At 33.0% G+C, this 14,380-nt stretch overlaps 2 protein-coding genes across 2 annotated transcripts; both read left to right on the forward strand.

The window, feature by feature from the left end:
- Positions 1-467: 467 nt before the first annotated feature.
- UBC14 (ubiquitin-conjugating enzyme 14) lies at positions 468-4,031 on the forward strand. The gene is made up of 6 exons (XM_086235212.1): positions 468-623; positions 764-866; positions 1,369-1,466; positions 1,551-1,651; positions 3,270-3,347; positions 3,808-4,031. Exons 1-6 carry the CDS (start codon positions 578-580, stop codon positions 3,883-3,885), a joined length of 504 nt encoding a protein of 167 aa, XP_086091338.1. The 5' UTR covers positions 468-577; the 3' UTR covers positions 3,886-4,031.
- Positions 4,032-4,528: 497 nt separating this feature from the next.
- LOC147290046 (F-box/kelch-repeat protein At3g23880-like) lies at positions 4,529-6,262 on the forward strand. The gene has a single exon (XM_086234954.1). It carries the CDS (start codon positions 4,970-4,972, stop codon positions 6,260-6,262), a length of 1,293 nt encoding a protein of 430 aa, XP_086091080.1. The 5' UTR covers positions 4,529-4,969.
- The last annotated feature ends 8,118 nt before the right edge of the window (positions 6,263-14,380 follow it).

Below are 14,380 nucleotides of genomic sequence, written 5' to 3' on the forward strand. Positions count from 1 at the left end.
CAAATTTTTTTTTATTTTTAAAAGTTTTAATTTTTTAAAGAATTTAAAGAATTTTTTTATTTAAAAGTTTTTAAAAATATTATTATTTTTAAATATGCCAAAAAAATGTAAATACTCCTGCCATGTCAGTAAATAACGGTTTATTTGACAGAAAAACTAACGGAGGTATTATTTTGACACAAAATGAAAGTTGAGATACTTTTTTGCAAATTTTCAAAGTTGGAGTACTAAATTGAGGTACTGAATTGTAATTTGCTTTTTTTTTTTTTTTTTTTTTTTTTTTTTTTTTTTGGCCATGAACTTACAAGGTATTTATATGCCTACTTTAATTGTTGGTTGATTTCTTCCAAAAAAAAAAGGAAATTGTTGGATTGATCATTGATTTTGATTTGAAGGAAGCACAAACGAAGCCACAAAGTTTAACTCGTTTTTTACTGGAGTAAAACTTCTCCATCAATTTGGTTTTGGTGCGCTCTGCTCTCTATCTATAAATAACCACCCACTGCCTCCTTTTATAACCCAAAACCAGGAGACAAAGCAAAGCCATCCCTTGATTCTCTCTCTCTCTGCGTTTTTCATGGCTTCGTCCCAAGCCGAGCTCCTCCTCCAAAAGCAACTCAAAGGTAATACCTTTATCTCCCTCACTATCTCTCTTTCTTGGCAATTGGTGGTTTTTTTTTTCTTCGTTTTTGGCAATTGGTTCCGTTTTGGATTTGGAGTTTTGAACCGTATCGATTGATCTCTGTTTTTTGTATCTATGTAGATCTCTGCAAACACCCAGTGGATGGCTTCTCGGCAGGTTTGATCGACGAGAGCAATATCTTCGAATGGAACGTCACAATTATCGGCCCACCCGAAACTCTCTAGTATGTACCCTCAAACTCGATTTCTCTTTTATGCTCAAAAGCCAGATTCTTTTTCTTTAACATGTTTTTCTATCTTCGTTATTTTTAATTTATTATATTTTTTTTTAAAGAGAGAACTTTTACATGACTGATTTCCTTTACATATGACTGTGCGAGCTTGTTTGAATGCATCTATGTGGTTTTGGTCTATTATGGTAATCTGGGTTTTGATTATTAATTGAATTAATTAACTAATTGTGTCTTAACTGGTGATCACAAAATTCATATTTTGGATTGTGGGTCTTATGATGCTGCTACCCAAGGCATTCAAATTTAATATGAACAAGCTTGAATTATGTCCTGTTTAATATTGGGTGTTGGGAAGATGTTATTAGAAGTTATTTTCATACATTCTTAGACGGAAAAACAAACAGTTTTGGATATTTGGCTTAGTTAATCAAAATTTTCGAGGACATTGAATGGTTAACTCACCCAGTTGTTTATTATAATTCATCTGTTCCAGTTACGGTGGTTTCTTTAATGCTATAATGAGCTTCCCCAGCAATTACCCAAACAGCCCTCCTACAGTAAGGTTTACCTCAGAGATGTGGCACCCCAATGGTAACTACATATATTTTTGAATTAAATTTTGAATATTGACTTTCCCATCTACTTGCTTCCTGAAAGTCCCTATGTAATTTGCAGTTTACCCGGACGGAAAAGTATGTATTTCAATTCTTCATCCGCCAGGTGACGATCCAAATGGATACGAGCTTGCAAGTGAGCGATGGAATCCGGTCCATACGGTATGTACTTAAAAGCCAAGATACTTTATCTTGTTCTGTCATTGTATATGTTCTTTGTGCATCATTTGAACTAAAAAAACTTGGTACTTTCCATCTTTTGTGGTTTCATTTGTTTAGTTGTAGTACTAATAGTACAGATTTTGGGGTGTAGTGTTGGCTTGCAACTCTCTTACCTTTATAATTATAAGCACTAAATCAATTCTGTAGCAAATTGTGCAGTGAGTAAGTATATATATTAAATGAAAGGCTGCAAGTGATTGGATGAGCAATCTGTCACTTGGATAAAGAGTGAAAAACTTGCTGAGCTACGCATATGGTAACTGATTGATTGTGCATGTCATTAATACACTGTGATTTGATCATCTGATGGCAGTGCAACTTGGTGGTGACCAACTGTAAGGACTGAATCATGAGATCATTTCAGGACTGAATTGTACAATGTCCCTGTGGATCTCAACCTAAGTCCATACTGAGGTGCTTGTTCCTAAACCCTAGCACAACTCTAGTTTAGAGACAATTGCTTGAGTTGGGTTGGGGTTGATTATCACATTGTGCAGTAAAAATTTTCGACCTGTATGGTGCATTGAAAACTAATGCATTGCTAGTAGTTATTCTTGTATGTGCTAGCACCATGAACCTCATGCTAGTTTGCTTCCCACTCCTTTATATTGAGGGGAGAAGTTTTCACAAGGTAAGGACAATTGTATCGTACACTGAAACCCATGGTTTATGGAGGAAGTGCATATTTTTTTTATTTAATTGATCCAGAACTGTTGGTTTTAAAGGAGAAAAATACTCAAGTGAGGGAGTAGAAGAGAGAGTAAAGAGGGTAATGTGGAAGCTGGATCAAATATGGTACTCAGACTCTTCCAACGAAGAATGTTATGCATGCTTAAGGCTCAGGTCCTACATGAGAATTGAGTTCATTGTTTCAGTCTAAGATTTAAGCCTCAAGTCTTGCGTCATGTTTGGAGGATGATGGCTTTTAAACATTGGATTACTAGTGTTTTAGGTACTTATGGGAAAATTGGGTTGAATAGTAGACTTTTAAGCAATGGCACTGTTGTTGGGACCAACCTCAACTCTTGCGAGGCACTGTAATCAATTCTTTGAAAAGTGGGCTGAAAGTAGAGAGTCAACAATACCATTCTAACAGTAAGTAGGAATGGCAGTAGGAAACCACTAGTTTTACTTCCATTGTTTTTGGACAAGTGATAGGGAAGTTGTGCCTAGAATATAGTATATACTGAAAATGATGTTGAACTGGTACAGGTGTATTTAACTTGAGAGGGTTTTCTATGCTATTTTATCTAATGTACAGCTGGTCTTTTGTCACTTTTTCCCCCCTAAATTTTTAGAGATGCAATGTGACTTGACTTTAACAGGTTATAAATTGCTGATTGTTCATATATATCAAACCTAGCTAAAAAGGTTTTCTTAGGTCCTGGTTCATATTTATCAAGCTATCTAACATAGTTTGCTTTGGCTCTGGTTTACACACACAGACCCAATATGCCAAGCATTTTCTTTTATTTCTAGTGCATCCATATTGTTATGTGAACGTCATTACTATACCTATTATTGAAGCTCTACTGACTGATTTATTATTAATCTGCAGGTTGAGAGCATTGTTTTGAGTATAATATCAATGCTTTCAAGCCCTAACGATGAATCTCCTGCGAATGTTGAAGCTGCGGTAGGTGTTGCTTGTTTTCTTTCCTTCTTTTGCCTTTTAAATGATTTCATTATCAATTATTTTGAAAATGATTAGTTTGAAACAAATTTTGGGTTGGTTATTGGAATAGAGACAATGTAGAAATATCTAGTGGGGGCCTTTAATAGTTCTTACAATTAACAGCTTCTGCACAAGAAATTTGAGTGATGCCAATGTTTGCGTTGGGACTGCCCTTCTTAGTTTGCGATGGTCAATTTTCTCATTTTGTAGAACACTTTGCACAGAAACATAGTTTAAACAGCTTTGCTGTACTTCATAATAATGGACATATGAACATGCCATTCAGGCTTGGATGTGGTTATTAAACCATTGATTTACTGGTGATGCACATATATAGCTTGTCTTATTAGCTTATATTTATATATATTAGGTTGTTCATTTGCTGACATATTTTTTGATATTTTTTTATTGTGTGTTGCAGAAAGAATGGAGGGAAAGTAGGGACGAGTTCAGGAAGAAAGTAGGTCGCTGTGTGAGAAAGTCACAAGAAATGTTATAGCTTATTACGTCACTATATATCATGCGGCCAGAAATACTTTAGTTTTCAGTTGAGGAATGGGCTGTTTGCAACTAGACTTTTCTTCTATTCAATGAAACAGCTATTGATGCACCAATTCAGTAATGAGATTTTGGAGTTTTATACAAGCCATTATATATTTTGTTTTTCTTGTATTTGTGCAGATGATGTTATTTTTTTGTTGCTCTTTGTGGTTTTTCAGTTTCTTCTATGGCTTCCAAATACAAACGTAACACTGGGAACTCAGTCTGGTTTTGTGTTAAGTAGAAGTGTACAATGGGCCGGGCTGGAAAATGAGTTCATTCGTGCTTCGTGCCGTGTTTGAGTTGGGCTAGTTTGGTCCAATTATTTTAAACCTTAAGCTTAGTCCGGTTCATAACCTAACACATAACAAGTCGTGTTGGTCCGATTAATTAATTTAATTAATTTAAGTTCTTATTATTATTTAATAAATCAAAGACTTAATTTTTAAAATTGATAAACAATGTCAATATAATTGTAAATTAGTGGAAAGGATGTTCCGTTAACTAAGATTATACCTCAGATCATTTAATTGTAATTTCTAAAATTTATGAGACTAGAATGTTTAATTAAAAAATGTGCTAAATTTTAAGAGATGTTTGTGTAATTTACTCAAAAGATTATCATCCGAACAAATAATGCAGTATAATCTTGGATGTGTTTTTTATTCAGGGGGAGGGGGGTGTTTAGTTACGGGTGAATTTTTTATGCTAGATAATTGATGCTTAATTAGAAGCTTTTTTTTGGGCGGGATGCTTAATGAGAAGTTACAGAATAAAATTAAAGGCCCAATAAAAGAAAAGCCCATTAAGCCTAGCTAACCTTGGAGGGTGAGTCATGTCTTCCCTCCTTGAAACTGATAGCCTCTTCCTTTTGAAATTAGGAAACCTTGTGTAATTAAAATTCCTTATGTAAACGGGGATTGCACTTGTATAAATACTTATGTCTATACATATTAGAACATTATAGAAAAGCTTTTATTGTACACGGTACAGAGCAAGCCTAAGATCCTAGGGAATTAGGTAATCGAGGTTGATAGCAGAGAATGACAATGTACTGCAAATTTGGAGAAGACATGTTGGTGCAAATCCTATCAAGTCTGCCTCCCAAAGCTCTGATGCGATTCAAGTGTGTCTCTAAATGGTGGTATGCCATGATCAGCAGTCCCAGTTTTGTAGCCAAGCATCTCTCCAATTCCAAGCACAATAATCTCTCAACTTCTGTCTTGTTGAAGCGGTTTGTCGAGAAACCCAACTTTGAAACTGTACTCTCATTGCTTAATTTTTGCAATGATAATGAGGATGGTCATGACAATAGCTTTCTTGCTGGTGTAGAGGACATCCAATTGCCTCTTCATATGAGTCCAGAGTATAGGTGGGACATATTTACTATGATAGGCCATTGTGATGGGATCATTTGTCTACTTCTAGACTATTCTATGGTCTTGTTTTTATGGAATCCAGCTATTCAGGAATTAAAACTTCTTCCCCGCCCACCATACCCACCATTATTCTTCCCTAACGAAGAGTTCACAAATGCTCTGGGATTTGGCTATGATCCTAAGTCTAAAGATTACCAAGTTATTAATATTCGATTTTCTGGTTGGAGAGAAGCCCCCTATAGTGATGAATCTGAATTTTATGAAATTTATGATACTCCCAAAGTAGCAATATACACCCTGGCTACTGATTCTTGGAGAGAGATCAAGACTGGTTCTTTAGAAACCGAAACTACTATCCTTAGGCCTGAAAAATTCCAGATCTACTTCAAGGGAATGTGTTTTTGGTCGGGACGTGAGCAACATAAGGAAATGGATGCCTTTCGCGAAAGGGAGGAGGAATTCATTAGGGACGTGATCATTTTGTTTGATACAAGTGAAGAGGAATTTCATGATGTATTGTTACCAGAAAGTTTATATGATCTCTCAATGGAGTGTTTTTACATGCGCCTTTTAGTGTGGAATGAATCTATTGCTCTTTTTGGATTGTATAATGGTCCACTACTTAATTATGGTCCAAATAATATATCTTTTGGAATGTGGGTGATGGATGAATTTGGTGGTCCTAGGGGTGTTTGGACTTGGACAAAACACCTGACTTTTGAATTAACTGAGAAGCCATTGACATTTTGGAAGAGTGATGAGATTCTTATGGTTGACAGATATGGACATACAGTCTCCTATAACCTCAATACCAAAAAGCTTAACTATCTTCCAATTCAACGCCCGTCAGATGCTTTTGAAGTTTTTGGTAGGCTAAATTATTTTGCAGCTGTTGTTTATGTGCATAGTATTGTTTCAATCTTGGGTGGCAACAAGGCAACAAGGCAACAAGCTTGAGAGAGGATATAGACAATTCTAGCAATATATAGTGCTTATTATGTTTTCTATCAAAAAATTTGATGTAACATTCTAGTCAATTTGATGTAATATATGTCTGTTGTCCATTGTTGGACCTGAACTAAATTCTAGTCAATGGTGAATTCATTCTAAAGTAATTCCAATGTTTTTTTTTTACTAGGTTATAACTAATTCGTTTTTATGATCTCTAGTTTAATACATTCTTTCTTGTACGTGTTGAAATGATTATAAGTTTGACATATGCTTCAAGCATAGCTTAGTTTCTATACATACAAACATGCACATCAAGGATTTCAATTGAACTGGACAAACGGGTATAAGGAAGAAACAAAGATGGTAATTTGACATCATAAAATTTCAGCTTTTTTCTTCTATGCCCACATGTTTACCAATTATACAGACCATGGAATAGGATGTCCCATTGTTTGCAAGAAACAGTAGCAACCCAACACGGAATGGGACATTTACGGCAACTTAAGAACACATAACTAGGGCTGCCCATTGGTTTGGTATTTACCGAACCGACCGACTACCGATCGAAATTTTTTGGTTTGGTAAATCGATTTTAACATATCGAAAATCGAATATCCGAAACCAAAAAATTACCGAAAAAATTGGTTTGGTTTTGGTAAAAACCGAAAAAAATTGGTAAACCGACCGATTACCGAAAATTATGACCGAAAGCAACCGAATCGATTATTACCGAAAAAACCGAAATATATACCGAAAAATCCGAAACAATTACCGAAATTTAGTTATATATATTTATATGTAATATTATTACATTAATAATTTAATATGGTTAGTATATGATTATATATATTTATATGTATTATTATTACATTAATATGCTTAGTATATAGTTTATATAGTTTATAGTTTATATAGTATATAGTTTATAATGTCATATAGTTTATATAAATATATAGTTTATAACTTTACTAACTTTATATATTATATAATTTATAACTCTATATAGTATATAGTACAAAGTATAAACTACTTATATAATAATGTTTTAATATATAATTTTAGTTATACTTATACCCTATATAATAAAATTACTAATTAGTATATAGTTTTAGACTTTTAGTTATAACTTATAGTTTTAGACACTTTACCTTATATATTATATATTCTCTATAGTCTATACACTTTATCTTATATCATAAACTTAAAAGTTAAAAGTTAAATACACTAAACTCTATTAATATCCCATACACTATAATTAAAAGTTAAAAGTTAAAAGTTAAAACTTAAAACCCAATTAAGCATACAATTTTAATTTCTAAACACTAAACTCTATACACTAAGTCTATTATTATTTATTAATTACTCTATAATGTTTATATACCTAACATTGTTTATGTATATAATATATAGTTATATATAAAGTTATAAACTAATTAGTTCTTAGTAGTTACTATAATTTGATAGTATATAGTTTATAATACTATAAGACTATAGTTTATATAATTAATAGTATATAATATAGTATATAGTTTATAATACTATAAGACTATAATTTATATATTTGATAGTATATAGTTTATAAAGTTTATAATACTATAGGACTATAGTTTATATATTGATAGTATATACTACATAGTTTATAATACTATAATTTATATATGTAACATATATAAGTATATAACATATAACATATAGTATTATAGTCTTATATTAGGGTTTAGTATTATGGTATTATAGTCTTATACTATAGTTTATATTAGGGTTTAAGATAATTTTTAATTATTTATTTATATAGAAATGTATTACATGAATTAAAACAACTAAAAAACCCCAAACAAAATCTCAATTGAAACCCCAAACAAAACCGCAATCGAAACCCCAATTGCCCAAACTCCAATTTTTTTTCTTTCCTTTCTTTTTTTTCATTTTTTTCTTTCCTTTCTTTTTTTTTTTGCGCCCACCCACCCCTATTCCCCCCCCCCCCGGTGACTCTCTCTTCCTCACTTTCTCAGTTTTTCTTAAGAATACTTAAGAGATTCTTTGTGGAATCCATTCTCCATTGTATTTTAATGATCGAAACCATTCATTTTTTAGGTCTCTCCTTAAAGATTATCATCGCAAAAAATTAGTCAAATCAGTCATTATTGTTCATCTAAACTATGTAGACATGCAAACACAATTCATCAATTAGATTTCAATATTGTTAATACTAATCAAATGGCTAAACAATTTTCGATTTGAATGATTTTTTGCATAGATGATATTTGAATGATTTCCTAAAACATAGACGGTTTCGATCAGAGATGTTCTCATATATATATATATATATGTATATTTATAAACCCCCAATTGGCCAAACCTTAATCTGACTAAACCCCAAAACTAATCAAATTATTATTGGTTGTTCCTACACCATTACTAGCTAGGATATGGTATAGGGTATATATAGAGATACTAGTATAGGGTATATGTATAGGATCTAGGATAGGGTATTGATTATGTTTAGGGTATATGGTATTTAATAGGGTTTATTTTGAATTTTACTGATTTAAGTGAATTATTGAGGAACAATAAATTTTATTAGGATTTATAATTTAATTATAGTCTAGATAGGTAGAGTTCGAGCCTACGATCGTGTAGACGTCAACGGAACCGAATCAGACTTACGATGGTGAAATTAGGGACGCTCGAAGTTATAAGGGGCAATTTGGTCTTTTCATACAGTAGGGTTTTAGTATAAAAACCTAAACTTAGAATTTTTTTCCTTCCCTCCTAAACCAGCCGCATCCCCCAACTCTCTCTTCTCTCTCCTCTCTCCTCTCTCATCTCTCCTCCCTTCCTGATTTCCCTTTCTCTATGATCGGCCGCCGTCCGACGGTGGCTGGCGACGTGGCCGGGCATTTCTTGCTCGTCTTCTCCTCCCTTCTCTCCCTCTAGATTCTGATCATCCAAAATCCCAGCCAAAAACCCAATCGAACACACCAGACCCGAAACCCCCCTTAGCCGGATTTTTTCACTCCGGCGACTTCTCGTTGTCGGGATAGTCCCACAACGTTCCTCTGGGCATGCTTTTTCCTTCGGTGATCACCAACAGCCCCAACGACCGCCGTACATGGTGCTTTGAAGCCGGGAAGTCTGCGGCTTCCCCAGCTCGATTCCGGCGACTCCGACGGCTGATTGCGGCGATTCCGGTCCCATTCTTCTCCTCACTCCGAGCTCTGTCAATTGGTGTAAACGCATGGGTCCAATTTTGATCGAGCTGAAAACTCCCAAATCAAACCCTAGAAACTCTGTGAGTCTGTGAATCGAAGCTGATGTGAATGTTTGATGCTTTATGTTTTGTCTGTTCTCCCTCCCCATGGTTTCTGTGTGTTGTTTCGATCCTGGGTTTTGGTGTGAATCTGTGTGTAGGTATTTGGGAAAATGCATAATAAGGGGAGAGAAATGAGAAGGCCTGCAAATATCTAAGGATCAAAAATACCGAAATATACCGAAATCCGAAGGATCCGAAAAATGCCGAAATCCGAAAAAATCGATTCGGAAATCGGCATCAAAACTGGATTACCGAAATTTTCGGAAATCGAATCGGCAAGGGCATTTACCGATTCGATCCGACCGATGGACAGCCCTACACATAACATTATCTAATGGCCAAAAAAAATAACACATAACATTTTCAACTAGCCCACAGTCAATTCAAAGATACATAAAATACGAGGCACAATCATAAGTTCATAACATTAAAAAGTGGGAATGGAGAATTTATTTATCAGATCATCTATAACAAAAAGAGAAAGTATATTCACCAAAAATATATACTTAATAATGCAGCTTTCCACAAATTTTTGCTTTGCTAAGCTGCTTGTCCACTATTGGATCAAATCTACCATGATTTTTCCTTACATCAAATTTGACGATGAGTTTGCCTCATTAATTGGAAGCCCAAAACCTGATATGGCACTACAATTAAAATTTGCCCCATCATTAATTGCCCAATCCATTGATGATGCTCTTTGGTAGCTCATGCATATATACATGAGGAGTACTTTAAAACTAACTGGTTAGTACTAATCATGTTTTTGGACCCACCACTTAACTAATCTCATAATCTGAACCGTCCATTTTTTAGGTCCTACTTCAAAGATCAGCATTGTAAAAAATCAACTAAATCAGAAATCATTTTGTCATCTAATTGTGATAAAATAAATAGACGATCATTGTTTTCGATAAAATCATATAAGTAGTTGTTATTATAATCAAATGGCTAAATGACTTCCGATTTTAGAGATTTTTTACAAAGATGATTTTTTAAGTAGGGCATAAAAAAATGGACGATTTGGATTTTGAGATTACATTATGCGGTGGACTCAACATAATTGTTAATTTTGTATTAACTTACTAACCAGTTAGCTTTAGAGAATTTTTGTATATATATATATAGGCTCGATCAGGTGCGGACGTTCGCACCGGATTGTTCGAACGTCTCACAAGCACTCGGCATACATACATCGAGTGCTCGGTGTGAGACGTTCGCAAGTGCGAACATCCGCACGTGAATAAAATTATATATATACATATATATATATATATTGGTAGTACCACATCAGAAGCCAGAAGGAATGTTTTGTTCACTAAGATTATACCTCAGATCATTTAATTGTAATTTCTAAAATTTATGAGACTAGAATGTTTAATTAAAAAATGCGCTAAATTTTAAGAGATGTTTGTGTAATTTACTCAAAATATTATCATCGGAACAAATAATGCAGTATAATATTGGATTTTTTTTTTATTCAGGGGGAGGGGGATGTTTAATTAGTTACCGGGTGAATTTTTTATGCTAGTATTAGTAGCCTAGCTTTCAGCAGGTTGTTGTGTAATTTATGTTTGCATCGTTTAATTAGATTCAATTTGCACCACCAATATATGTAGTTTCTTGTACGTACTGTTGTAGTTTCAGATGCTTTATTGGGCCAAAAAAATGAAAACAATCAACTTATGTAAGATTTGTGGCATGTGCTTCAGTATGTAGTATTGTCATTGATGCTCTCATATATATATATATATATATATAGTGAATTTTTATCGAATTTGGATGCATGAAGACAGGAAAAGCCACAGCCCATAGGAGCTAAAATTAGTTGGGTTTCTATAGGTAGATTTATTTGAACTGTTGAAAACGTTTTTCTTTAGATTGATAAGTCATATGTGGCAATATCCAGAGGGCCATTTTCTTGCAAATGGCAAGGGTTGTGGAGTAGGCTAGTAAATGGCAAGGGTTGTGGTCCTTGTGGATGCTCTGTTATTTCATTAAACGTGGCAACGTATATTCTATTTTTCTTTCTCATTTTATTGTTTTGTTGTTGTTGAGCCCCTTTGGTAATGCATGCAAAAGATATGAAAAGGTTGTGGATGCTCTGTTATTTCACTAAACGTGGCAATATATATTCTATTTTTCTTTCTCATTTTATTGGTTTGGATATGAGCATAAACTTTTCTTTTTTTGTCTCAAATAATTTCAAAAATTATGAGGAAAAATGTGTGAGCTAGGACCGCTAGGTTATATATGGTTGACTAGCCTGATTCTTCATATCTTTTGCATGCATTACCAAAGGCTCAACAACAACAAAACAAACAGTCATGAAACTTGACAATGGTTGGCTTCCTGATTCTCACTCACTCCAAGCCTCCATATATATATATGCATGCATTTAGCTCATGATCGATACATCATCAGATTAGTCCTTCATTTTAGTTCACATGCATCAAGCTAGCATGACTTCCATAACATTAATTTTGGTAACCTATGCATTCAGTTTGCAACTTTGGTTGACCGAGGGTGATGTAGCGTACGACTACATGCAATTCGTACAATTGTATCCGAATGCCTTCTGTGCACAATCAACAATCAACACGATGCGCCAAAAACGTGCCTCGGGAATTTACTGTACACGGGCTGTGGCCGAGTAATTATACAGAGGCAACTTTAAAATGCACTGGTACGGGTACCCCATATAACGACTATGAGGTATTGATAGAAAAGTTTAATTTTTCATTTAAACTTGATTACTCTTGACTTTGATTTTGGTTCATTGACTGTACGCCACCTAAGCATATACTTATTCATTGCATTACATTAATTTCATCATATCTTGATATTTCCATATTTTGGATTCTTTTTCTTGTACCCATTATGCCCTTACACATACAATAGAAAATACGATATATTTTAGAGCCTTTTATGCAAAAAAAAAACTCACCTAAAAACTTGGAATGATCAATAGATTCACTTTGTACAAATAAAGTTCACATTATCTTTTTTTTTTTCATAGATTTTTATTTTGGGAGACTTAGACTTCAGTTCATTTTATGAGTCTTTCTTAGACTAATACCGGTAGTGATTTACGATTTTTAATTAAGTCATTTTATTTTTCTTCTTTGACGGCTTTATGTTAGGTTTTAACGGCAAGATTTTAGGTGGAGTTAAAACCTAACATGCAGCCTCTATAAAACTCACTATACACCCTAGGAGGGGAAATACCCTTCAAATCGAGAAAAAATTTTATTATGAATTAAAATGATTTTCTTATAAATTAAAATAACTTTATTATAAATTAAAAGAATTTTCTTATGAATTTTAAAATATTTTCAGTCTCCATCTAAAAACTATTTTTCTAAAGAATTTAAGCCTAATTATGTCTTATATTAATTATCTAAACGGATATTATCTTCAATAATTTTAAATTAAAAATAGATATATCTCGAATAATTGTTTTGATTAAAAAATAAAAAATTAAAGATGTCCTAACGGATATTATCTTCGATAATATGAGCCAAAATTTAAAAAACTACATTAGGTCCATTTTTTGGACCTTATTCAAAAAATGGATTTGAGTACAAATCTAAATAATTATATAATTTTATTCCGAATGACACTCCAAAATTGGACCTATGCTTAGTGAGGTTTGCTACTCACAGTCGACTAAATTCGACTGTTTTTAAAACTCGGCTACACGTGGAAAGTTAATTGATATGAATAGTAGTATATTATATTAAATTAAATTTTATGGAAATCCAAAAGATTGCAGAGGATGCATTTAATGTTGCACAGCTTTTTTTGAAAATAGATACTTTCGCCACTTATTAGTTTTTAATATTCCTTTTCTATCCCTCCTTGAAACCATCAGATAAAAGACAAGAGGATACTCTGTTTTTGCACACTAGTCATATTCTGTTTGTGCACTAGTCACTATGCACAAGAGGATACTCTGTTTTTGCTCTCTTTCAATTATTATTTTTTCTCTTGTATGTTGGCTTGGTCAGTTAACCTTGGTTGTTTTATTTTTTTTAATAATTTTGATCTATATTAAAAAAAACACACACTATGTAGACACAATCACATAGTGTCTATTTGTCTCAATTGCATATAAAAATTTAGAAATAAATTAGCTAAACGAAATTGGAGAATTTATTTTTTGGTCAAACAAATTTGGAGAGTATATCATCTTTAAAGTGGCAAACCAAAAACAAAAAAACAAAATATCATCTCTAAAGTTAAATTTAGTTTAGAGCTATATAGAGTATTCTAATTTATAGTCTCTTAATCACTAATAACAAAAACAAAATATCATCTCTAAAGTTAAATTTACTTCAATTTCTTGTTCATCGACTAATCATCTTTCTTTTTCTCCATATTCCACACCTGAAAATGGCAACAAAAATTGATCATAAATTCGATTTAAATATAACATTAGTAGATAAAATATTATTAACATATTATAATATTATACCTTAAAAGGTTTCCAAAATGTGGAATTACTACAAGATGCTTATAAGTTTCAAATCATATACCCACCTGCACCAAAAGTTAAAAAATAAGAGCTTGAGAGTGATCATAATTTTATTTTAAAATATTAATATACAAGAAATAAATATTGGACTTTTGTTATATCACCATTCTTTGGTTGTGGGGTTGTTGATTGATCAAAACAACCATGGGTTTCCGATGTCAACAAGCCATCAAAAGAACTAACAATGGTCGATGCCGGATTTATCTACATGTAAATCCATATGTGCAACATTAAAATATCAAGTGAGTTACATAAATAATAGAATTCATTATCT

This window comes from Dryas octopetala, chromosome 3 (assembly GCF_963921425.1).
Source record: "Dryas octopetala chromosome 3, drDryOcto1.1, whole genome shotgun sequence".
In the NCBI taxonomy this organism is placed as follows: domain Eukaryota; kingdom Viridiplantae; phylum Streptophyta; class Magnoliopsida; order Rosales; family Rosaceae; genus Dryas; species Dryas octopetala.

Excerpts from the sequence above, each read along its gene's own strand:
- LOC147290046 (XM_086234954.1), top strand. The coding sequence starts at position 4,970 with ATGACAATGTACTGCAAATTTGGAGAAGACATGTTGGTGCAAATCCTA.
- UBC14 (XM_086235212.1), top strand. The coding sequence starts at position 578 with ATGGCTTCGTCCCAAGCCGAGCTCCTCCTCCAAAAGCAACTCAAAG. Across the intron at positions 1,467-1,550 it reads AGAGATGTGGCACCCCAATG|TTTACCCGGACGGAAAAGTA; the intron begins GTAACTACATAT and ends TGTAATTTGCAG. Across the intron at positions 1,652-3,269 it reads GATGGAATCCGGTCCATACG|GTTGAGAGCATTGTTTTGAG; the intron begins GTATGTACTTAA and ends ATTAATCTGCAG.